The sequence below is a fragment of the Crassostrea angulata genome, chromosome 2 (assembly GCF_025612915.1).
Source record: "Crassostrea angulata isolate pt1a10 chromosome 2, ASM2561291v2, whole genome shotgun sequence".
NCBI lineage: Eukaryota > Metazoa > Mollusca > Bivalvia > Ostreida > Ostreidae > Magallana > Magallana angulata.
Window position 1 is genome coordinate 47393945 of NC_069112.1, and position 25356 is coordinate 47419300.

A 25356-nucleotide genomic window follows, 5' to 3' on the forward strand; every position below is an offset into this window, starting at 1 on the left:
ATTTTGTAAACCAGGAAGCTTTCTAACAAAGTTATAAATTTAATGTCCCCTCAGATAGGGGTTCTGACTCTAGAGCGGGGCCAAAATAATCATATAGTGTTAATGCATTTAATGTTCTAAAAAATCGTCTTGCTGAATGAAAACTGACTGCATATAAAGACAGAAAATTTAGCCATCTATCAAAATTTAAAATACCATGTGTCTCCTAATGTAGGTACATGTATTTGATTCTAGGGCGCGACAAAACACTCATATAGTGTATAGGGTAGGGTTTCTTAATGCAGGGTGGCCAAACTGGTCATTTAGTGTTAATGTATATAATGTTGAAACAAAGTCTACTGACACAGAATAAAAATTGACTGCATATTTAGAAAAAAACAAACATTAAGCTGTCTGACATCTTTAATAATATTTCATGTCACCTACATCTTAGGCAAGGGTTTATATGGTTGATGGAGGGGGGGGGGGGGGTATATTTGTCTTAATATTTTATTCTGCTTAGAAATTTTGATAAAAGAATTTAGTAAATTCACATATTTAGTGAAGACAAAAAATGAAGCTGTCTATCAAAGTTAAGATATTGTTAAACCATTTGGAAAGAGGGGGAGTTAATGGGTTATCTTCCCTTGCTTCTTCAGTATGGAGTTACCGTCCTTAGTTTGTTCATATTAAGTAATAAATCAATGAATAGAATGTAATTGAGAAGTTGTTTGATCAAAAGAGTTATGCAAGTATTTTTAACATTTGAAAAAAAATTGTTTTTGAACTTTCTAGATAAATGAATAAGTTTGTTAATAGTAAAGTAATAATTGGCTAAACAAAATCACCAATAAGCAGTACTTGTAAAATGGTTTTGGCTAAGCGTAACACGTGATCCAAGACAGATGAAATACGATCTGCTCTACATGATTTTATATAAACAACATTTAATAACATTAAATAACATTTTATATAAAACCAACTAAAAAAAGATGTTACAAATTTATTCAAATTGCCTTCTAGGAACTACTCAGCTATTAAGCAACAGAACATACAGTAATATAAAAAATACACACGCAAACAAAATATTACAATCTGAATGAGACAATAAGGCCTGCAATATCTAGAAAAGATATGTAGTAGCTGATGGCTTGAGATATGATGTAGAAGATGATGGCCTGATATGTAGTAGCCGTAGCTGATGTGGAAGGCCGATGGCCTGTGTGCATGTGTTTGTACTGATAACAAAATGAGTGAACATTGTACAATTCTTTTGAGGTATAATAACACATGGCCAATTGACCATTTGTGAAATGCCCAAACGAAGTTATTATAAATGTTAATTGTAATAGCTGAGAGCCCCAAAAGGAATTGGGTTGATCACCACCACTCTTGATCTGATAATACACCTTCAGAAATATTCCTGAAACACCTTCAGAAATATTCCTACAATTAACAAACAGTACAAATTTAGCATAATAATTAAACATTGTATCCTGCAACAATTAAGTACATAGTAACTGCAGTTAAAGGATAACCCCTATGCAAAGTCATTATCTAAGCTACACATAACACTAACAAACGTCAGTCCATTTTAACAATCGTGAGATATTGCCAATACATATGCAAAGTAAGTAATCAATTGAAAATCAATACACCAGACTCACATAGTTTTAGAATTTAAAGACAACACATAGCTTGTTGAGCACGCGATCAAGTTTGGTCATCGGATCGAATGTATCTGGTATAGCAATTGGAACTCCATCTTCCCAAGGTTTTGATCAGGTGATCCTCTTATACCTGGCCTGCGGCCGCGGATGTAGCTGCTCCAATCCTAAATGAATGTCCCTGGAATTTCTCATCAGCAAAACCAAGCGATTTTAGAATCTGTTTTAGTTTTGATATGAATAAATGCCTTGATAAAGGATTTCCACTCTCATCTACGAATAATGCTGAGGACACATTACGGTTGAACCAGCTTCGTCGGAACATCAAGTACTTTTTCATACACTGCACTGGACACACGGTTTGACCGGATTGAATTAAACGGATTTGTATTCCTCTTCGAAGTTGGATCTTCTCAGAATGAGAGTAAAAGCTGTTTCTTCAGTGTCCATAACCATGTCTTCCGTACGCAGTATATTGTCTTGTTTTGCGTTGTTTATGGTAAATTCTCCACATCGAAGATAGGCAAAGAATGCTGTGGAACAAGCCGCTTGCAACATAGTATCAAGAAATACTCCGAACATTCCTCTTTTTAATGCATTATGGATTTGAACTAACACACTGTATGTTATGGGTCTTCTTTTCTCCCTTGTGCACTTTTGCTTCTGAATTCCTCTCATCACTGTTTGTAACCTCACACAAGTATCTGTTGACTAGCACAAAGGATTTGGCACTCCAGCCATGATGTAATGGAATCTCACCGCTGCAAGATACAATTTGATAGCACTGTGACTCAAATTGAGCATATTGCAGCAGTGGGTAACAAAGTATATCAAGATCTCCTCAGAAATCTCTGGAGGATGATAATCCCTTAATTGCTTCAATTTCCAATGGACGATAGAAATTGACAAAATAAAGTAAATCAAGTTCTATAGGTACTCCTGGTATTATCACTAATGGATGACTCGCACAACATCCTAGATTCTCTTTCTAATACAGGATTAACTCTTGTATGGGGTTGGAGTTGCTGCTGCCGCCGGAACAACTTCGCGGAATAGTGACATCTGGAATCGAGATAAAGAGTCAGCTATAATGTTTATTTTTCCTGGAACATGGTCACATAAAATAATGAAATTGTCAATGGCTGATATCCAAGTAAGTAATTTCATAATCATTGGTGATTTTGATCTACGTTTTTTAGTGATTTGAACAGTGGCAAGATTATCACACCAGAATTTTATCCTCATCCCCGACCACTTGTGGCCCCATAATACAGCTGCAACCACGATAGGATAAAGTTCCAACAAAGCCATAGATAAGGGGTCATCTCCTAAATTTTGAATTTTTGACGGCCATTTTCCTTTAAACCATTTACCATCGTAGTAGCCTCCAAATCCCATGGTAGAAGAAGCATCTGTATATGAGCAAATATCAGAAGCGCTGGTCACATTTTCATCCAAAGAAAGACTTTCCATTACATTGCTTTAAGAATGTCTCCCACATAACCATCATTTCTGCATTCTTTCGTTAAATTCACATGGTGATGTAATTTCTTTACAGAATGTGCCAATGTTAGTGAATAGGAAGTAAACAATCTTCCTGCTGGTATTATGCGTGCTGCAAAGTTGAAATGGCCTAAGATACTAAGAAGCTCTCGTTTTGTACATGAACGTTTTGACTTTAAATTCCCAATGAGGAAGAATAGGCGCTCTACTTTCTCTAACGGTATGCGTGCTTCCATCTTAGATGAGTCCAATATTATTCCCAAGTACTCCATTTCCTCACATGGACCTTTTGTTTTCTTCTCTGATATTGGAATTCCTAATTTATTGAACACCATTGTCAGCATCGCCATGCTTCGGAATCCTTCATCGCCTGTTGGGTCAGTAGTTAAGAAATCAACTAACAGATGCAATATATGCTTAATATGGTAATTATTGTTCAAAATCCAGCAGACAGCCTGAGAAAGCATGTCAAAGATTTTTGGACTACTTCTGCATCCAAAGACTAATCTTTTGTAGAAATAATATTTATCTCTCCACTTTATTCCATAGTAAGGTTCCACAGATGCCGATAAAGCCAATAATTTGAAAGCTTCCACAATGTCTGTCTTGCACATAAGTGAATTATCACCTAATAACTTCAGAATATTAATAGCATTCGAACGTACTGGAGTGAGTAATCTTCCTTATCAATAAAACTGTTGATACTGACTTCAGAAATGTGTTGATACTGACTTCAGAAATGTGTTGATACTGACTTCAGAAATGTGTTGATACTGACTTCAGAAATGTGTTCATGAGGTGATGATAGATTGACTATCAATCTATATTTCTTCGAATATTTTCCTTCCACCACACCAATCGGGCTTCTACGATATACGTCATAGGGTGGCTTTTCAAACGGTCCATCTAAGTATCCCTTGTCTAAATCCTATTTGAGTAAATTCGAAGTAAAAATTCCAGTTTTAGACCTAAAATAAATGTGTTAATCGTTAGGACCTGTTTATTTATGCTTTAAGGTATCTCACTCCTCATGTTTTGATTTCATTGCGCAGATGATCATTATATTTGAAATGAATATGATTTTATTTATTTAATCATCACAGATAGATTATTATTTCATAATTACACAACATTCATAAAGAAAATCCATTTGAATTGAAGAAACAAACAAGTTTTTTGGGGAACTATTTTTTCGTGCGGAAGGTTTTTTAGACGAAAATGACAGAAACAAGCAATTTTATGAATTTTCAATATACTTTTCTTTTTATTATACTTTATTCATTATTCACATTTTTAACATTTGATTGGTTTGTAACATATTTTATAGGTTCTGTGTGACATGTACAAAATCAAATCTTGAGAATGTGATAGCCGTTTAGCATAAAATCATGCAAATATATAGAACATGTCTGAATTTTTTAAGCCAAATTTTGCGCGAATTTTACCTTTGAAGCCCTATATCTAAAATTTGACATCACTGACCCCCATGTTATATTATGTCAAAATGATACTGAATATATATCTAGGCAAACTGGATTAATCTTATAAAATTCTTGATATTCAAAAAGTTTTCATTTCAAATCAAATTGAAACTATTATAGAAATTGTCTATTTTAAGTGCAAAAAGGTCACACAAAAATTTATGCAGCTTCGTACAAATTTTTTGCGTAATCCCTCTATTTAGTGTGACCATTGTGCATAATTAAAAACAATATTTGAAGAAATAAGTTTGCTTAATCAAAAATACTGACAACAAATCATAATCAGGATGAAATTGCATTTTAGGTGCGAAAAGTTCAAATTAAATAGGCCATAACTCAGAGGGATGGATACTGACCCCCCATCATCTTTGTATTTTTTAAGTATGTTTTGTCTACAGATTTCAATGATATACTTCTCAAGAAAATCTTGATACAACAACATTGAGGAGTGGGATACCTTAAATGAATAATAAGATAGACAAACCAGCTTTAAAAAGATTTTTTACTGGTATATTGAACCTATGTAAACAAAAACAGGGCACGAGCCTTGTTTACATGACAAAGAATTGTGAGCCCTGTATCTTGCTTAAAACTCAACGACTAGCACCCAAATTTCATTTGATCATAAGAAATGCATTCCTAAAGCATTGCAAATAATAAAAACAGAGAAATAAAATTTGACCAAAATCATGACCATGCCCCTTTAATAAAGCACCCATGTGAAGCGCAGTGCATTGTGTGACATTACTTTTGGATCAACTCTTGTATATTCCTTATGAGCTTTGTATTGAGTAAACTTGGCATACAGTCACCAAGTTTTAAGCAAAAAACAGAAATTAAGTGAAGCAAACATTGCTGTTTGATTATAACGATTTTATGTCTTCACTTTCTTAAGAGAGGTCAGGTATATTGTAAGTTGTAACCTTGATCTATCTGTCCATTTGATTTTAAATGAAAATAAAAATTCAAAATGTCAATCTTAGTGGTCATATGATAAGAAAAAATATGACATTTTTTCATCAAAACCATACATGTTAACCTACAGTGATGAAAAATAGGTAGATTTTAAACCGAAAAGCGGTAGCAATATCGCCCGCGGCCTTTTTCGCGTATATTTCAAAGCACAGATTTTTATGTACTACATATGTAGTAAGGGTTTCTGATTAGTAATTAACGATATCAACTAAAATATAAAAGACTTTTGAAATTTAGTAATATTAACACTAGAAATAAAAATGTTTGTATGCATTTACCATTATAATGATTACCAGTAAGCTATTTTTAAGGGAAATATTTGAGTGCAGAGCCCTTAACAATTACCTTTGTTCAGAAAAATACGTTAAGTTGCCAAAATTGATCATATAAGAGAAGTAAGAACTAGTAGGAATTCATAATTATGTTCTTTTTCAATATCAAAACGATGTTTACATGCTTATTTATTACAAATGCAGCAATCAATAAATTGCAAGTCAAGTTTACTGTTATGGCCAAGTTAAAAGATATATTCAATCCTAGTTAAAGCCAAGTGTGGAATTGCAAAGCTTCTTTTTCCATTGCGAGGATAATATCGACATGTCTTGTAACTAATGTAATCACGGGAAGTGGCTTCTTTCATTGTTCAATGTAAAATACATGCTTGAAAACTTGTCATCCAAGCGTCTAAATAAAGCCTTTGTGTGCCTCCGATTCAAAGTCACACGCTAATTTCAAACCCGACGAGAATTTTGGACCACAATGGCTTCCAAAATGGCTATCTATCAAAACAAGGAACGTATTTTGAAGAGAAGTGGTAGATTTTAAACTAAAAGCGGTAGGCGGGAGATAGAGCTAAAAAGCGGTAGACTTCCGCGTAAATCGGTAGAGTTAACATGTATGTCAAAACTTGGTTTACAGTTTCCACAATGGGCAAATCATATCGGGGGTATATGGGTGCATTAAGGTTTCAGAAAAATTAATTTCATTATTGGGGTCAATTTGGGCTGAAAATGTAATTTCTTTACAAAATACTGATTCAAATGTGTTATTAACATTAACTGTCAGTATGTTAGTCATTTAATAGGATATTAAGTGGGGTGTCCTGTTGATCTGCAATTAAGTTTCAAAATTCAAATAAAAGTAGTGAGTGTAATGGCAGACAACAAAAAGTGATGTTAGTTAGCAAAAAAAAAAACCATTGCATTCAAAACTTCTCTTACATTAACAATAATATTACAAAGGACAATAAGTTACTAGTTTGGGTCAATAGATGTTTGTGATGATGAGGCACTTGTGATGCTGGCATGTACATGTATGTACTAAGTTGGTTCACAGTACCTGTATGGTCAGTTATAGGTGTATTACCTGTTGAGAAAAACTGATCAAAGTACTGAAGTACTGTCGGGAGTTGATTTTATTGATTATTATCAATTTTAAAATCAACAATATGTTATTTTGCCTGGCAAGTAGTTTCTAATCTGTATTTGAATTACGCACATTTTTATAATAATTATGAATTCTTGAACTTTTCCGACAAGAATTTCGAGAAAAAAAACCCATATGAATCATGTTGTGTAATATTTAAAGATAGAATTAATTCCATCAAACTGTGTATCAGTAATCGAAATGTTTCAAAAAATTGTACACGACTGGATCCAAGCAATATTGAACTCTAATTGAACCAGACGCTCGGCTGTCTCCGTTAATCTTCGACTACCAAGAGCGACTATCAGCTTGATTTACGGAAACAGCCGAGCGTCTGGTTGAACGAGACTATCTTGAACTCTGGCGTAGGTATACATGCAACTACAAAAAACAAAGTTCGTACTAGATAAAATCTGACTATTTTCAAGGTATTTATACATGCGTTTCTTTTGAAAAACAATGGTACAGCATACATGTGCAGTACACCGAATTTATCTATTATTTTCAAGAGCTACGTCTTGTCAGCGGTGATGATTTGTGCTTAGGTCCAAACACTGTTTCACTTTCAGTTTGCCAGAGTAACTGCATAGGAGAGTTGATTAAAATCAACTCCCAAAAATGAATGACAAAATCTGTATTTGGCATGTGGAATCTACTGTAGAAACACATATTTTCGTTGGGTCAAAATTTCGTGTTTTTTTAACCAAATAAAATTCCGTTGGCATTTAATTTCGTTATATTTCTATCTCTTTGTATTCATTAATACTTTGGTTAAAAATTCGTCATGGATTTAATTTCGTTGATTTATACTGCCAACGAAAATAACGAAATTAAATCCTCAACGAATATTTCTGCTTCTACAGTATCAAACAGAACACAATTATATTCAAAAATATGTATAATTTCTTTTTCAGAGGAAAATGTGATCAATACTGAGAGCATAGACATTTTGAAGGAAACTATTGCTGTCTCTGCAGGTGAGAGAGAGAGAGAGAGAGACAGACAGACAGACAGACAGACAATGAATAAAAAGAAGTGATTAGAGAGAAAGATCTGCTTCAAACTGATAGCAGATCTAGAGTAGAGTTTACAGTTTTACTCTTGTATGTCTGTCTGTTTGTAACAAATTTTCAGCAGTTATTAATTGCAGATGCTTGAAAATTTCAACACATTTTAAAATTATGAATGTGATATGTTTGGTTTCTTTTCAGGGTTGAGATTCTGTCACATGACAAATTACATGATCACACCTCTTGAAATCATGAGAAAAAAATTGTCTGAATCTTTTATCACTTAGAAAACAGTATTGGACCAGAATCAAAGAAAGATTTTTGATAATGAACAGTGTTCAAAAATCCAAAATACAATTACAAATCAGGAGCAGAGCAAACACGATTATTAAGTAATTAAAAAAGCATATACTCAAATTTCTGACTAGTTTGGGTATGTTAACGGGTTACATTATATAAATAGTGCCTGTTTGGGAGGGTAACAGCTGTTACCCTCCCAAACAGGCACTATTTATTTTGTTATACTGAATGTCTTTTTTAAAATTTTTAAGAAAATTTTACTGCTTTTATATAGGAATAACGTGAATTCTACAGCGAACCGTACGCGCATAATTTTCGCGCATGTAACATTTTTTAATGTTACCCGTTGCCAAGTGCGTTGCTAACGCTGAGGGTAATAGTAAATATTATTAACTGCGTCTTAACCAATCAGATTTCAGTATTTAACATGAAAGTATAACAAAAGAACAATAACAGAGTTCAGTAGATATTATAGAACCTTTGTGTACAAGCTGTCACCAGCTAGTGACTACATTTATAATAATATAAAGAAGCGTGAGTAATTTAAAATGATTATTAAAGAATCCTGAACAATTATAAGATGCACAAGTACAATATATCAAGTTAAAAAATTGAATTGTCTGAACAATTCATCCACCAATATTTACTTGCTTATCTGAGCCAGAGGCTCAAGTAAGCTTTTCTGATCAAAATTTGTCTGTCTTAGTCGTCATTGGCATGGTCATTGTTGTAAACTTTTCACATTTTCATCTTCTTCTTCAGAACCACAGGTCAATTTCAACTAAGCATCCTTGGGTGAAGAGAATTCAAGTCTGTTAAAATGAAATGAAATACTTTATTTCAAGGGGAGATAACTGGGAAGTATTATGGCAAATCTTGCATGTAGGTACACACTTCGACTGATACTGTATTGCATTGAGCAACGATGCTTTCAGATCAGTTTGTATCACGTTTGCATAATACAACAAAGCTTCTGATTGGCGCATCTGGGAAGACCTGCCCAGTTCTAAAAAGATAAAATACGCCGATTTGAAAATACCGTCATTAAAGACAGGAAACCTTAATAACAAAGTTGTTTGATCCTTGTAGGGAAAAACTACTCATTGCAGTAAAGGAGCAATATGTACCAGGGTATGATAACTAATGTTAAAGACTTTAACAAATAAAAATCAAATTGTATTTTTGCAGACTGTATAGATGATAAGTTTATCAATAGATACTGTGTTAAACCAAAAAATGAGCAAGAACAAAACAACTAATTTCTATAAATAGAAAATAAAGTTTAATAATTGTAAACTGCCTTATTTTTAGCTTTCATAATAAAAGCCACCACAAGTTGATTTTGTGTCATTTGATGCTGCGATATTGTCTGTGCACATCATTTACAGACATGATTTTTTTCCGCTTTATAGCGGAAATCCGCTATCGGGATTTATAATTTCCGCTCCAATTTTTTGATTCCGCTTTTTAATAGTAATCCGGATTTTTTCCGTAATTGATTTGAGTTTTACTATCTTCTTAAAACTTCCTATATTTGTATGTGTTCTGGTTGTTCATTGGTTGAATAATTGTCTCCCAGTTGACTTTATCCAATCACGAGTCTGTTTATGTTATGTTCGAAATAAAGCCTAAAAATGTCTGGACATGTGTAGAAAGAGGCCAAGCAGATGTTCAGGCCATTGACAAGAACTTCAGTGTTTTTTGTTGTAATTTAGTTCTACAAAGAAGAACTATAAGTAGACATTTTCATGTTGATTTTAACCATTTAAAATTCAAATATGTGCTTCTAAAATTCAGTTCTCCAGGGGTTTTAAATGAAAAAATAGCCATTTTTGGACGGGGGCCTTTGGACCCCCTGATCAGTGGGGCTGCCCCTTGAAACCCCGCTGGGGGAGGACCCCCAGACCCCCCTTCAGCTTTTTTTGTTTTTCTTTGGAATCATGTCTGCATTTATGATGTAAAACAGTTTTTAAAAATGGTACACGGCTAGAAAATTATAAATGCAGTAATTGTAATACCATTACTTAATTAATAAATATGTACACGCATTTGAATATCATTTTTTGAAAAACACTTGTCTGCTGTCGTCTCTTCTGAAAGCGGTCTTGCCATGCTCTGAAAGTTCTCTGAATTAATCATCAATAAATCATTATTCATCGTGGCAAGACACAAATTTTGTGTCTATGAGAGAGGCTTTAGAAATTCTTAACAAACATTGAGACCTTCCATTTTTGGATTCAATGACCTGATTTGACCAATCAGATTAAAATAAGATGTTAAATCCGCTTGCACAAGTTTGTGACTTAACGTAAGTTGGTAGGCACAAAATGGCGCATAGTAATGCATGTTTTTATACCCCTCACAAACGAAGTTATAGGAATCACCTTGTCCATCAATCCGTCCATCTGTCCGTCTATTTGTGCAATTGTGTCTGGTCCATATCTTTCTTATGGAGAAACATTGGAAGTTCTTACTTCACACAAAGATTGCTTATGACCTAAGGTTGTGTCATGACCTTGACCCAAACTCATTTGGGCAAGGTTAAGGTCACTGGCAGAAAAAGTGCAAAATTTGTGTCTGGTCCATATATTTCTAATGGACAAATATTGAAGTTCTTAATTCACATAAAAATTGCTTATTACCTGAGGGTGTGTCATGACCTTGACCCAAGGTCATTTGAGGAAGTTCAAGGTCATTGTTTCAAAAATGCTTAATTCCTGTCTGTGTTATGTCTTGTATTTATGGAAATATTAGAAGATAGAATTTGACACAAAGCTTTCTTGTCTCAGGCCACATAAAATTATTTTTAGATTCTCATCCCCGTCTCTCTGATAATGGCTTGCCCCCATGAATTTGTGTGGAAAATATTTTTTCGGAAAAAATCGGGCTCTGTGTATACCAAAAATTCAAAATGTTTAAATGTTAAATGGCTGCTTGACATGTGGATTTCGTTTATTTCAAGTCATGTTTGTTAATGTAAGGATGCAAATGTCCTCATGCAATAACAGTTAACTTAAAATAAAATGGAATTAAAGGATAGAAATTGGTTTGTGTACTCATATTAGCATTAACAGTTTAAAAAAATAGAGCAATTGTTAATTATAGAAAATGGACGATGAAATAGATTCCTCCAATATTTTCTATAATAGCAAAAATACACGCGTTATGATTTTTTTCTTGGCGGGGGGTATCAATTGTGAGCTCGCTCATAGTACCTCTAGTTAAAACTGTAACTCATGATTGCATCAGATCATTAGTTAGATTCAGTTGTTTTGTTGCTCAATGCAGTACAGTATCTGTGGAAGTGTGTACCTACTTGCAAGATTTAGGATAATATTGGAATTTTTTGCAGTTTAAAAAAAAATCTTCTTCTAAAGAATTATTTGGCAAGGAAAGCTGAAACTTATGTGGAAGTATCTTTAGGTAGTGTAGATTCAAGTTTGTTCAAGTCTAGACCCCTGGCAAACAACCCTGGTGACCATCATAAATTAAATGACTTTGTATACTGTGGAATCATCATTTTTCAAGGGGGGGGGGCATTTAGTGGATTTTGTCGGTGACCTTAACCCATGAATTTACATCCTAACAAATGTGTTTTCATATATTAATATATCTTATTGTTTATCCACAACAAAGAGTTGAACACAACAATTACATCCCAACAAACAAGTAAGATTTAGGTTATCCTCGAAAAAATTGGGGCCCACAAATTGAAATGATTCCACATACAGCATATTAAATGATATGCCTTTTGAACAGAGCTGACACCATATGTTTAGGTGTCTGATTGTTGTATCCGTTTAGATGATTGTTGTATCTATATTTAATTACTTTTCCTTTAGTGGAGTCATCAGTTGAAGTGGATTTGAAAAATGCTGTTACAGTAGTCTCTAAACCAGTGCAAAAATTTACAGGTAACTTTGAACTTTAAGAAAGATGATAACTTGAAATAATTTCTGTAGACGAACTTGCAAGAAAATATCCTGAGAATATTATGTGCCTATATATAGTCGTTGCAAACCTTTTTTGTAACAAACTAGTATTTGATCGTCTTTTGTCTTTTGTTTATCATTAATAATATAGGTTTAGTCATAAAAATTAGTCAGTATGAATCAATTTTAGCCTGCTGATTGCGAAACAAAGTCATGAGGAAAGATCTGGTTTACAGTTCATTTTTATTTAAATTCAGAAAACGGCTTTAAATTACCAGGAAATACCTTAATGAACTTTGATTTTACTGAAAATACAGTAGAATTTTCTAATTGCTAATTAGCAAATTAAATGCAAGCAGAAGACCAAAATTTTATTGAAATTTATTTCCTTTTTTGCATTTATCAAAATATATAATATTACTTGATTTTTTCTATTACTCTTTTACAGGATATACCTGTCATGTATGTGAAATTCTTTTTCGCCATGAATCATCTTTACAAAGGCATAACTTGTCATGTCATACAGGTAAATGCTATTATTACAATTATCATGATGGTATTAAACTTAACAACAAAACATAGTGATAGGCCTAAATGTATTAGGGTCTTTTGTTTCTAAAAGAAGACCCTCTTGTTATTCTATTGTTTCTTCTTAGAGTCTTCTTGATACTTGATAGTAGAAAAAGTTAAGCTGATGACGTCACTTCCAGTTCAAGATTTTGATAATTTTATCCATATATCTTCTCCAAAACTAATTGTGATAGAAAATTGAAACTTTCAGTGGTAGTAGATAAATGTCTGTAGATATCCTATTTATTTGATATTTTGATAGATGCACAAGGTGCAGAAGCTCGCCTGCGCTTAAAAGTTGACACCTAATTTTTTCATGAAATTTCCCACATTTTCTGCACTAACTTTTAATGTGTTGAGTCTTTTTATAATAACTCTTTACAGAGCAATAATTTGTTATTAATGATAGAGGCAAACGTGTTCATTGAAAGGCTGTGTATCCATACAGTACAATACTTAAATCATTATGTTCGTTATTAGGGGTTTCAAGGGGCCAGAGGTCTAAAACTTTTATCAATAATATCTAAAAAAGGAGAAATATTTTTAAAAGCTGGCAGAGGAAAAGTTGCTCAGAATACTGTTCTTAACAAAATGCTACCTAAAAGATTTTTACTGGTGGCCTCGGTAAGGAGTTTAAGGGTACGCCCCTAGATATCTGTAGAACGATCAACAATTCTTCAAGACTTGTTGAACAAAATATGTTTGTATTTTCTAGACCTTTTATTTGATATCAAGAAAAAGGGGCTGACCCTTTCAAGTTAGGGCTAAGAGGTTTTACTGAGTGATAATTTGTTATTAATCATAGAAGCAAGAAAGAGCTTATTAAGCTGAATTTAAAACTGAAATTCGTTATAAAATCAGACTATGCATTACAGAGATACTGGGGTTAAAGCATTACAGAGATACTGGGGTTAAAACATTAATTTTACCGAAAAATTTTTATTATGTGTATTTTGCTAAGAAAATAATTTAAAGTTCAAAGTTAATTTAAATCATACAAGAAATAATTCGATAATTGTTAAGTCGTTCTTGAACAAATTTGGATTTTTGTTTGGTAAGAGGTTATTGAAATTGTGAAGATTTTAGTAAATTGACTTAATTAATACTTAGAATCATTTGGATTTTGTTAAGTCGTAATAAGAAGCATTTGACTTTTTTTATCTTTTTGTTTCAAATACACTTGTTATTTATTTTAGAAATCTGCTTTTTACAGGAACTTCAATTCCGCCATCTCACTGGTTTGTATCAAATCGTGGGAATATAAAATCGTAAACATGGAAATTTTCCCCCTTATTTCTTGCAGTTTTCAACTCTCAGAGAATAATGGCGAGATTTTAAAATCCGGGAAGGATGCTTCTTGCTATTTTACGCGGATATGAATTTCACACAATTAATTAGGAATTTACAGTGCTTTCGGCATTAACGTTGCTTTGCTCTAGTTAACTTTTATTTTTCTATTGTCAGGTGCCAGATGTTTTTGGTTTCAGTTGTGTTTGGTTTGAGATGTGTAAATTGTGAGATATGTCAAGTACGAGATGTGTCAGGTGTGAGATATGGCAGGTGTATTATGTGTCAGGTGTAAAATATGTCAGGTGTGAGATGTCAACTTCCCTTCTAATGCAGATATATACCTGGTACCTTTTTGAGACCTAATTATCTGCATATGGGGTTTTAAATTACAGTTAAGTGATATATAGCACTTATAAAGTTCCCCATTTCTTTTCTCTTTTCAGTCAATGAGGAAAGGACTGCACAAGTTTGTTCTTCTGATAATTGTTTTGAGGAACCAATAATAGAGACAGTAAGTAGCAACTACCTGAAATTAACAAAGTAAACATAATTTTAAACAACCTAGATGTGAACTGACATTGTTATAGCTGCAGACACAAACTTCAGTCCCCCCCCCCCCCCTCCCCCTCTCTTAAAAAAAGTGAAGCTTAATTAGATTGATAAAACTATTACAGTGTGATGATGCAGTCAGATTATTATACCTCATTATAATAATTCTATGTAACACCTCATCTGATTGGTTCTAGACAGTCACATGCACGGTCAGTAAAACTTCTTATTTCCATGTCATGTTCTTCCCCTTCGGCAGCCTCGTGCTCTTTTTTGCAGGAGTTAGCACTTGCTAAATGAAAACTCCTGAGAGCAATTTAATGATGTCACAATAGGTGGCAGGGGACAGTTTTTTTGATACAATTCACTGTAGCCAGGGGATGTGTGTCTACGGAACTCTGTAACTAGAATGTCCTCAGTTCCCATTCAGCACAAATACCTTTAATTCACTCTTTCTGAAGAAAATTACTAGTCAAAACCTGTAAAATTCTCTACATACTGGTTTTTATGAGATTTTGACCCTTTCATATTTTGCAAATTTTTCATGATTTTTCAACTTTTTAGACCTCCCCCAGCTAATTCCCTGCAAAGGGTTGACCTTCCGTACCGCATGCATGTTGCACCATCACTTGTCAGAAACTTACCGGTGTATAGTTTACAATGTCCCATCCACCTACTTTTCATGTTATTTTGTCTCCTGTCTGTAACTTGCAATTTCACTGTGTAAAGTCACTACAAGAGTCATAGCCGCAGGTTCGCATTTTACTTCTGATTCTCATGTACCTAACATATGGGGCCTACATATTGGATATCAATTTCAACAAAAGACACCCCTCTAGCTAATAATAATCATTAAAAATCATTTCATGAATTCAAGCAACACTTATAAGCCTTCAAGTACAGCAACTCTCAATTTTACAAAAATATTGACGGTTACTTTATCCGAAACTGTCCCTTGCTACCTTTAACTTACACTAACATTCTCGGAAAAGTCATCATGTCTCAAAATTAAACAGCTTATGTTATTCTGAGAAAAAGTACACCACATATTGCCGATTCCATTGAGGTTTAAGAAATTTAAGTGAACCCACCATTTCCACTTTCCTCTATTCAACACAGATTCATAGGGCTCTCCATAAATAAAGCATCTTTACCTAATCTTTTAGAGGTCAATTGTTGTTCAACCTCCTTAAAAAAGAAACCTTATTCAAAACTACATACATCTACTTGACATTATCATGATAAAAGCATCACATCACTTAGAAATACCATTACATGTATACCCTCTCCCTATCTTTTGATTTTCACAAGAAGCATTAGTTTGAACACTTTAACCTAATTTTATAAAACTTGTGGCAATTTCCTTGAGTCATTTCTCGCATATACTTGAAAACAACCATCACTGATATTTGAAATTGATCTTTTTTGGTAAATGGATGATTTGTAGCATTTTTATTCACAAAAAGACATGCCGCCATACATGTGATTTCTTGTTTTCATGAAAAAGTAAGCCTATTATCATATTTAGTGGATATCTTATATATTCTGGTTTCTAGCCTCCTTTTCACTTTGCTAAATTTGTAAGATCTACAAGTGTGATGTCTGCCTTTTATTAAAATGAAATTCAACCACACCCGTGTACCTGGGGACGGATGAGAATTCCATGAAAAATGTTCAAATTTTACATGTTTTTCTACATTTTTGATGCATATATACAATCAAATGGTAAAAATATATTGTTTTTTTATTATCCTTTCAAGAAGAATTATCATAGCAGATGTTATTTCAAGGTCAAATGTACATTTACATATCCTACATGTAATGGTAATGGAGTCAATTGGAAAGAGGGGGTGGCTTTTTCAATTCTGTAAATACATCTAAAATATCATTTTTGGATAGGAAGGAGCAAAAACTTGATTTTTTGACATATTGTATACTTTGATAACTGCATTTGTCTACATGTAAAGTTCATTTGAAATAAAAATATGCTGTTTTAAAAACTTGGGTCATATAAGTCAGGTGGCTTAATGTTATTTCATAAAATCAGACAGCAAAATGGCTGCAAATTCATAAAGGACTATGTGCGGTTTTATGCATTTTTTGCCCCCAAAATCGAAGTTTTAGAAAGAGCTTTAAAAATTAGGTGAAAGATATTTAAAACCATATTGGAAATAAAGGTGTAAAAGGTTATCACCACAGTGACGTCATAATGTAGAAATGACGTCATGAAGATTGCATTATTTTGATAAATTGATGTTTTGTAGCAAAAAAAGGGTGTTTTCCGATGGTTTTTCGACTCGGAAACATCGAGCGCAGGCTTGCTGAAGTACAATTTTTTAGTATAATGTGTATATCTATCTGACGAAAAATATATGTTAAAATCGCACTTGAGCAGACCTGCGCTCTATACTTCCGATAGGAAAATATAGAGCAAAAATGAGAATATTTTCATTTTTTTGCAAATTTGCGGGAATTAGGTCATTTATGTGACGTCGTAGGTAAACAGCAAATGAGCAATGATGACTAAAATCAAGATTAAAGTTATAGGCATCCTCTATACAATGATTTGTGAAGATTTTATTTTTATACGATACTATTTAAAAATTGGTTAAAATCGGGGGCAGATATTTAACCAAACCGCTCATAGTCCTTTAATGATTCAATTGATCAAAACTGTTTTAAAGTATTTATTCTTATCTCAGTAATCAACTTAAGCTTATTTATTGTCATCAGGATAGGAAATACCTACTCTCTAAGCCAATTTACTCTAGTGGTGGTCATTCTACACATTTAAGAGGGAGTTACTCCCCTTGAATATTTTTGCTAATAAATCATGTAATGACATCTATAGCCAAAAAATCATCCATTTTCACAAAATATATTAATTACTTATGGTACAAAATCCACTCAAAATTACACTGAAATGAGAAATCTGAAAATACCATGTAGTTTTAAAGGTGGCACGGGACAGTTTTTTTTATACAAAAATATTGACGGTTACTTTATCTGAAACTGTCCCTTGCTACCATGATAGCATATATTGTGGAACTGTTCAAACAAAAGAAAAGAGATTCAAATTGCTGTAATTATTTTTTTTAGTAAAATTATAATTTATTGCATGAACATTTGGGAGATAAGAGGAACGTTACTCATTTTAAATGTCTGTGTAATGCATTTAAATGTCAATGATTCAGGAAAATTCCATGAACTTTGACTTGTAAAGGCTTATATTGTAAAGGCGATTTTACGCGGATATTAATTCCTGGTGTTTAATTAGGAATCTACAGTTACCGGTACTATAGTTCTTATAACTGTTGCTTTTATAACAAAAGCATTCCCTTGAGACATGATATATTGAACATAAACACTTAAAATATCATACACACTAAAACACTAACATACACAGTAGCAATGCTAATCATGCTATATCCCCTTCCCATTGAACAGCACAAGGGGATTATGAATTTTAATATTAGGGCAACTAAAAATGTTGTAAGCATCAGAATTTTTTAACTGTACTGTTTTAATTATACCACATATATAATTTTTGTAGAATGAACTGGATGTAGAGAACCTTTGTGCATTGGCCATAATGGGTCATTTCCATCAATCTTCTGACCAGTACTTTAGACATGCAGCTGCTGGCTCTCAATGTACAAGCAATAGTCTAATGGCTATAGTTGCTTCTCATGTGAAATCAGTTGACAACTGGAACTCTGGATTTATTGATGAAGTTCTTCTTGAAGGTGATAAACTTCACCTTAGTGTTCTCAAGAAGAAAAACTGGCCATTTGGCAGAAAAGAATCAAGGATAGACATTGATGAAATCCCTGAAAAAATAAGTTGTCAAATTGATGGATGTAAAATAGAGGCTAGTGTTGGAGTTTTGCAAGAAGCAACCTTTGCTCTCTCTACAGAAATTGATAGCACTGTTAGAACAGCTCTGGAAAGAATGCCAAATCGAAGTTTCATTCTTAGAATGTTTGGATCATGCACAGCAATCATCAAGAGGGAAAATCAACAATATTGTATATTTGATCCTCATTCTAGAAACCCTTTTGGTTTCATTGATCCCAATGGCTTTGCTGGTCTGTTTTATTTTGACACTCTGTTAGATATGATAAGATATCTTAAGAGTAATGTTGGAGAAAGAGCAGAGCAGATAGACTTATTTCCTGTTTTTGTCAACTTGTTGAATTCAGATGCATTTGAATTTGAACCAAGTCCATCAAAACCTGAACATGGAAATGCCCGTGAGTTACCCATGCAGGAAAATTTTCAGGATTTATTGACAAACACAAGTAAGTGTCTATTTCTTATGAAAGAACTGTCGAGTAAGAAAAGCATGTGTAATTACGTCTCCCAATTAAAGTTTGGAGACTTACATGTATTTTTTTGTACGGATTCTTCTTCATTTTCTTCTTCTTTCTCGCTCTGAACATAATTGTATAGAATCTAGGATATGATAGACCTGCATAGTTGTGCGCCCTGTTTTAAATTTTTTTATTTGGGTCGGTCAACCATATTTTTGGGGGGGTCAAATGGGAGTGGGGTCTAACATTGAATCCTATGGAAAAATTTGAACGTCATATTTTAAATAGTTATAACTCAAAAATCATTAAAGATATTGACATGGCATCTTCAGATGCATATATTGAGTGTTATGGGCAATATGTAATGGTACATTAGATAAAGTCCCTGGGGTCATCCCCAACCCCCAGGTTTGGGAAATTATTTAATATGTCAAAAACTGTTGACATCCTCACCCCTAAACCATATATATTTTTGTTCCTTGTGTAATGGGACATCATATGGTATATAGGTTATGACCATAGGGGGGTGGTTCTGTCCCTCCTGAAACAGGAAGTGCCATAATATCTCAAAATCCATTTAGTACCCCACCCCAAACTATATACGTTCTTTGTGTTAAGAAGCATCAAATGGTATGTAGGTCATGGGCCCCTGGAATGATCAAGATTTTAAAACAGTATTAAGATTTTAAATCAACAAAGGCCGAAACATGAATGCCATTTAATAAACATAAAGTATCTTATTGATGAAACATCAAGACCAACATTTTTAGCTCACCTGAGCTGAAAGCTCAAGTAAGCTATTCTAATAACATTTTGTCTATCGTCCATCTGTCTGTGTGTAAACTTTTCACATTTTTAACATCGTCTCGAGAACCACTGGGCCAATTTCAACCAAACCTAGCACAAAGCATCCTTAAGCTAAAGGAATTCAAAGTTGTGAATATTAAGGACCACGCCTTTTTACAAGGGAAGATACAGACCCTGAAACTTGCTACTACACCAGTTGCACGGTTCGGTTTGTTACGCTTCTTGCACAGTACGCTTTGCTAAAAATAGCTGCACGCTTTGTGAACTGTTTGCGCGCTTTATTTATGAGGTAAGCGTGGCCTGAACGCTTTGGTTTTTCTTAATATATTTGCGTTTTTGTCCGATATACTTCAGCAAAGTGGTAATCATGACAAGAATTTTTCTTTATTTATATGATATATTACAAATGTATTTCAATCTATTTAAAATCAGAACTTCCATCCGTTCCCCCGTTTTTGATACGTTGCGTGAAACGTGTACTCAGAGACAACTGGGAAGCGGGGGTAATTTTAATTTTGATTAGTCTGTGATTATTAGTATTTAATTTTAGATAAATGTAATTATTATGATAGATAATAACAAAAATAATTTGAGGGAAAAAGACTCTGATTGCAAGTACATGAGTTATATAATCGTGAAGTCGGAAGTAAATTATTGTTGAATAATTTCAAATAGGAACACTTATTAAACATAACTCATGTACTTGCGATCAGAGTCTCTCTCTCTCTCTCATAGAGTGTATGTAATTTTGTGCAAACCATTTGGAATTATTAGATTTTTATTTGTATGAAATTCAATTATTTTAGACTCATGGTTTTCACAACGATTTCAACACAATGACTAAAAGTTTGTACAGTAGACGATGTATTCACATTGATCTCGATGGTTAAAATTTTGACGTTTTTTCACATCACACATATTAGATCAAAATAGCTGTGTTTGTGCTTATATGAACTTGCAAAATGTTATTATCTCATTCAACTATTTACAATATAATTAATCAGTTTTTTGGTACATTAATGTACCCGGTAAATGATATTTTTATCGCAAGTTAATATGTGTGAAAATCCCTCATGTATAGAGTCGCTGAATTGTCCTATGGATCCACGCGCCGATAGTCTTACGTGTAGTTGTTTGTGTACATATCTACAATCAGTTCTTTTGTTTTTTTAACTCACCGAGACGAAGTCAGGGGGAGCTTATGCTGTACCGTCGGCGTCCGGACCTGGTTAAAGTTTTTGTTGCAGGTCCTGTATCTAAGCTATTACTTGTCCTATCTTCACCAAACTTGCATGGATGATGCATCTGGACCTACTTAATATGGACTTGAAAGACTTGGATGCTGAATCTGAGTCCTAGATTTCAGATGCTGGAGGAGGTTAAGGTTGTTGGACCAGGTTAAAGTTTTTGTTGCAGGTGCCCTTTGATAGCAATATCTAAGTTACTGCAGGTCCGTACTTCACCAAACTTGCATGGATGGTGTGTCTTATGATACTAATGCACCAGACAGACTTGAGTGCTGAATCTGAGCTATAGGTTTCGGATGCTGGAGGAGGTTAAGGTTTTTGGAGCAGGTTAAAGTTTTTGTTGCATGTGCCCTTTGATGGCAATATCAAAGTTACTGCAGGTCTGTACTTCTCCAAACTTGCATGGATGGTGTGTCTTATGATACTGATGCACCAGACAGACTTGAGTGCTGAATCTGAGCTGTAGGTTTCAGATGCTGGAGGAGGTTAAGGTTTTTGGAGCAGGTTAAAGTTTCTGTTGCAAATGCCCTTTGATAGCAATATCTAAGTTACTGCTGGTCCGTACTTCTCCAAACTTGCATTGATGGTGTGTCTTATGATACTGATGCACCAGGCAGGCTTGGATGCTGAATCTGAGCTATAGGTTACAGATGCTGAAGGAGGTTAATGTTTTTAGAGCTGGTTAAAGTTTTTGTTGCAGGTGCCCTCTGATGATTATATCTTAGTTACTACTTGTCCTAAATTCACCAGAGCGTCTTATGATACTGATGCACCAGGCAGGCTTGAATGCTGAATCTGAGCCATAGGTTTCGGATGCTGGAGGAGGTTAGGGTTTTTAGAGCTGGTTAAAGTTTTGAAACAGGTGCCCTCTGATGATTATATCTTAGTTATTACTTGTCCTAACTACACCAGACTTCCATGGATGGTGCGTCTTATGATACTGATGCACCTGACAGGCTTGAATGCTGAGTTTGAGCTATAGGTTTCAGACAATAATAATTGTTATGTATAGAACCAAAGATGAAAGACACTGCTGTGTTTCTGATCAGCTTCTGTACATCTGTATCGCACGAGTGATTTTTGTTCATGTGAAATCACGACGCCATTACCAGCTAAGTAGAAAACAAAGTTGAAAGTTATTTTATGGAATGCGTATACTTTTTTTCGTTCAATGCTTGCATTTAATTTACTATGATTTTGTACATGTATTGATTTATAATTTATCATATGCCATGAGTGATTTTTTGTTTATTTATTGCTACATAAATGGCCGAAGTACAAATCACTCAAGTCACCGGTATTATGTGGTTGTCATTAAACTACAGCACACCCATTATATTTAAAAACATGATCTAAAATGTTTTCTTTGGTTTAAAGTTTAACTGTAAATTAATTAACAAATCAAAAGGTGTTCTATCAAAAGGGTTTTTCCGATTACAGTAAATAAGACATTAAGGCAAGCTCCCGACATTTTAATCGGATTGTCAGTTACAACATCATTCTTATTTTTATGGCGTCGAGCGAAGCTCGAAAGCCATCTAGGGATCGTACGTCCGGAAGTTACATTTTTAGGAGCCAAACAACTCAAATGAGTGCAAAGTTTTCGTATGTGTTTCAAGAAAAATAGATGACATACTTCAATTTCGAGCAGAACTGTACGTCAACAAAACAAGTTTGCAGATTCGAAATGGTTGCCGTCTTTAAAAATGTTCACATTTTATTGAAAACAATATGTCTCGGTTTCAGCGGATGAATACACTAGCACCGAGACACATGCGATAGCTGGGCTTACATACTCAATTTGGTTATGAAATGTACTAGCCTGCAAAATAGATGATTTTGTATCCATATCGAAAATTGACAATGCACAAATGTTTGATCTTGTAGAAACAAAACTTCCTAATCGAGCGATAAGTACATCTACATAAACCAACTAGTGAACTACTTTCACTTTGTAAACAACGTGAATGGGTGCTTTCTTTTATCTACCCCCGATCTTTTCGGCCCGTGTCATTTGGATCCTTGTGAATTTTAGATGAAATTGATAATAAGAGACAGAGTGGTTATCAGCAGTATACAATATATAGAATTAAACACAATAATAATTTAAATATTTATTTCCATATAAATAGAGAAAAAAAATCTAAAAATTTTTTAACTCCTAACTAAAGATATTTCTATAAACTTAAATTTTCAATTGAAATTCAAAACTTTTTAAGAATTAGGTGAGCAAATTTGCAATGAATTGTAATTTTATTAGTTATGTGATAAATAACATTTTCTATTTTTTTTGAAAAATTTTTTTTTGGATAATTTATGGAAAACAAAACTTTTGAACTTGGTCATTTTTTGGCAAAATATTGCATATAGGGTACCCTCATTGTATGGATAAGTCCTCCTACAGTTTTCAAAATAGGAAGTTGTTCTTTTGCAGATCAATTAAACATATATCAGAGGTATGCATATTGCTAGGATTTTGATTTTCGATAATTTATGAAAATAATACCAGCTTTTGAACTTGGTCATTTTTTGGCAAAATATTGCATATAGGGTACCCTCATTGTACGGATAAGTACTCCTACAGTTTTCAAAATAGGAAGTTGTTCTTTTGCAGATCAGTTATACATATATCAGAGGTATGCATATTGCTAGGATTTTGATTTTCGATAATTTATGAAAAAAATACCAGCTTTTGAAGTTAGTCATTTTTTGGCAAAATGTTGCATATAGGGTACCCTCATTGTACGGATAAGTCCTCCTACAGTTTTCAAAACAGGAAGTTGTTCTTTTGCAGATCAATTACACATATATCAGAGGTATGCATATTGTTAGGATTTTGATTTTCGATAATTTATGAAAAAAATACCAGCTTTTGAACTTAGTCATTTTTGGCAAAATATTGTATAAAGGGACCCCCTTACTGTACGGATAACTCCTCCTACAGTTCTCAAGATAGGAAATTTTTCTTTTGCAGATCAGTTATACATATATCAGAGGTGTGCTTATTGCTAGGAGTTTGGTTACTGATAATTTATGAAAAAAAATTGCTTGTATTTTGGTTACTGATAATTTATGAAAAAAATTAAAAAAATTAAGTCATTTTTTGGCAAAATATTGCATATGATATAGCGTACCCTCATTGTACGGATAACTCCTCTTACAGTTTTCAAGATAAGAAGTTGTTCTTTTGCAGATCAATTATACATATATCAGAGGTGTGCATATTGCTAGGATTTTGATTACTGATAATTTGTGAAAAAAATACCAGCTTTTGAAGTTAGTCAATTTTTAGCAAAATATTGCATATAGGGTTACCTCATTGTACGGATAACTATTCCTACAGTTTTATAGATAAAAAGTTGTTCTTTTGCAGATTAATTGTACATGTATCGGAGGTGTGAATATTTTTAGGATTTTTATTTCTGATCATTTATGAAAAAAATACCAGCTTTTGAACTTAGTCTTTTTTTAGCAAAATATTGCATATGAGGTACTTTATTTCACTGGATATGGGTTGACATGGATTATGGATACAGTTCACATATAAAAAGAAAACCCAGTTAGCTGTCTCATTGACAGCTTTTCACTTGTTTAAAAAATTATTTAGGTTTTTACTCTTCAAATTAACTTTAACTCGACGCCATTGTGGCCCTTCAGGCCTTTGATTTTTTAATTTGAAAAGGATATAATTATATAAATAGTGCCTGTTTGGGAGGGTAACAGTTGAAATTGCCACCCCGAGGTTGAGAATGGTTTTCGAGGGGTGTCAATTTCAACTGTTATCCTCCCAAACAGGCACTATTTATTTTATTATACTGAATGTCAATTTAAAGAAAACTTAACTGCTTTTCTATAGGAATGATTTGAATTCTACTGCGAACCGTACGCGCATCATTTAGGCGCATGTAACAATTCGTAATGTTGCCCTTTGCCAAGTGTGTTGCTAACGCTGAGGGTAATAGAACGGATTATCAACTGGGTCTAAATCAATCAGATTTCAGTATTTAACATGAAAGTATAATAAAGTTATATATATCTATATATATATATTTCAACCCTTGTTTAACCATAATGTATTTATTTCTAAACATACGCTATTTTTTTAACGCCTCAGGTAACGATCGCTATCTCTCTCTTTCTCTCTCTCTTTCTCTCTCTCTTTCTCTCTCTCTCCTGAGAATCACATAAAGCAGTAAAGCAGTAAAGTCAAGTATGTACCCAATGTTTCAAACATTTCATAAAAACAATCAAGATAGTATTACCACAAATTGTGTGAACATCAATAGTCTACAGTGTCTAAGAAATTGG

General features: G+C 33.6%; 1 protein-coding gene and 1 pseudogene across 1 annotated transcript in view; one reads left to right on the forward strand and one right to left on the reverse strand.

The window, feature by feature from the left end:
* Window positions 1–1659: 1659 nt before the first annotated feature.
* Window positions 1660–2620, reverse strand: LOC128171986 (uncharacterized; annotated as a pseudogene).
* Window positions 2621–6364: 3744 nt separating this feature from the next.
* LOC128174420 (uncharacterized) overlaps window positions 6365–25356 on the forward strand; it is a 38429-nt gene continuing 19437 nt past the window's right edge. The window contains exons 1-6 of the mRNA XM_052839982.1: window positions 6365–6401; window positions 7945–8007; window positions 12183–12254; window positions 12721–12798; window positions 14576–14643; window positions 18235–18982. Of these exons, the coding sequence (XP_052695942.1) occupies window positions 6365–6401; window positions 7945–8007; window positions 12183–12254; window positions 12721–12798; window positions 14576–14643; window positions 18235–18982 (1066 nt within the window). The remainder of the gene's footprint in view (window positions 6402–7944; window positions 8008–12182; window positions 12255–12720; window positions 12799–14575; window positions 14644–18234; window positions 18983–25356) is intronic.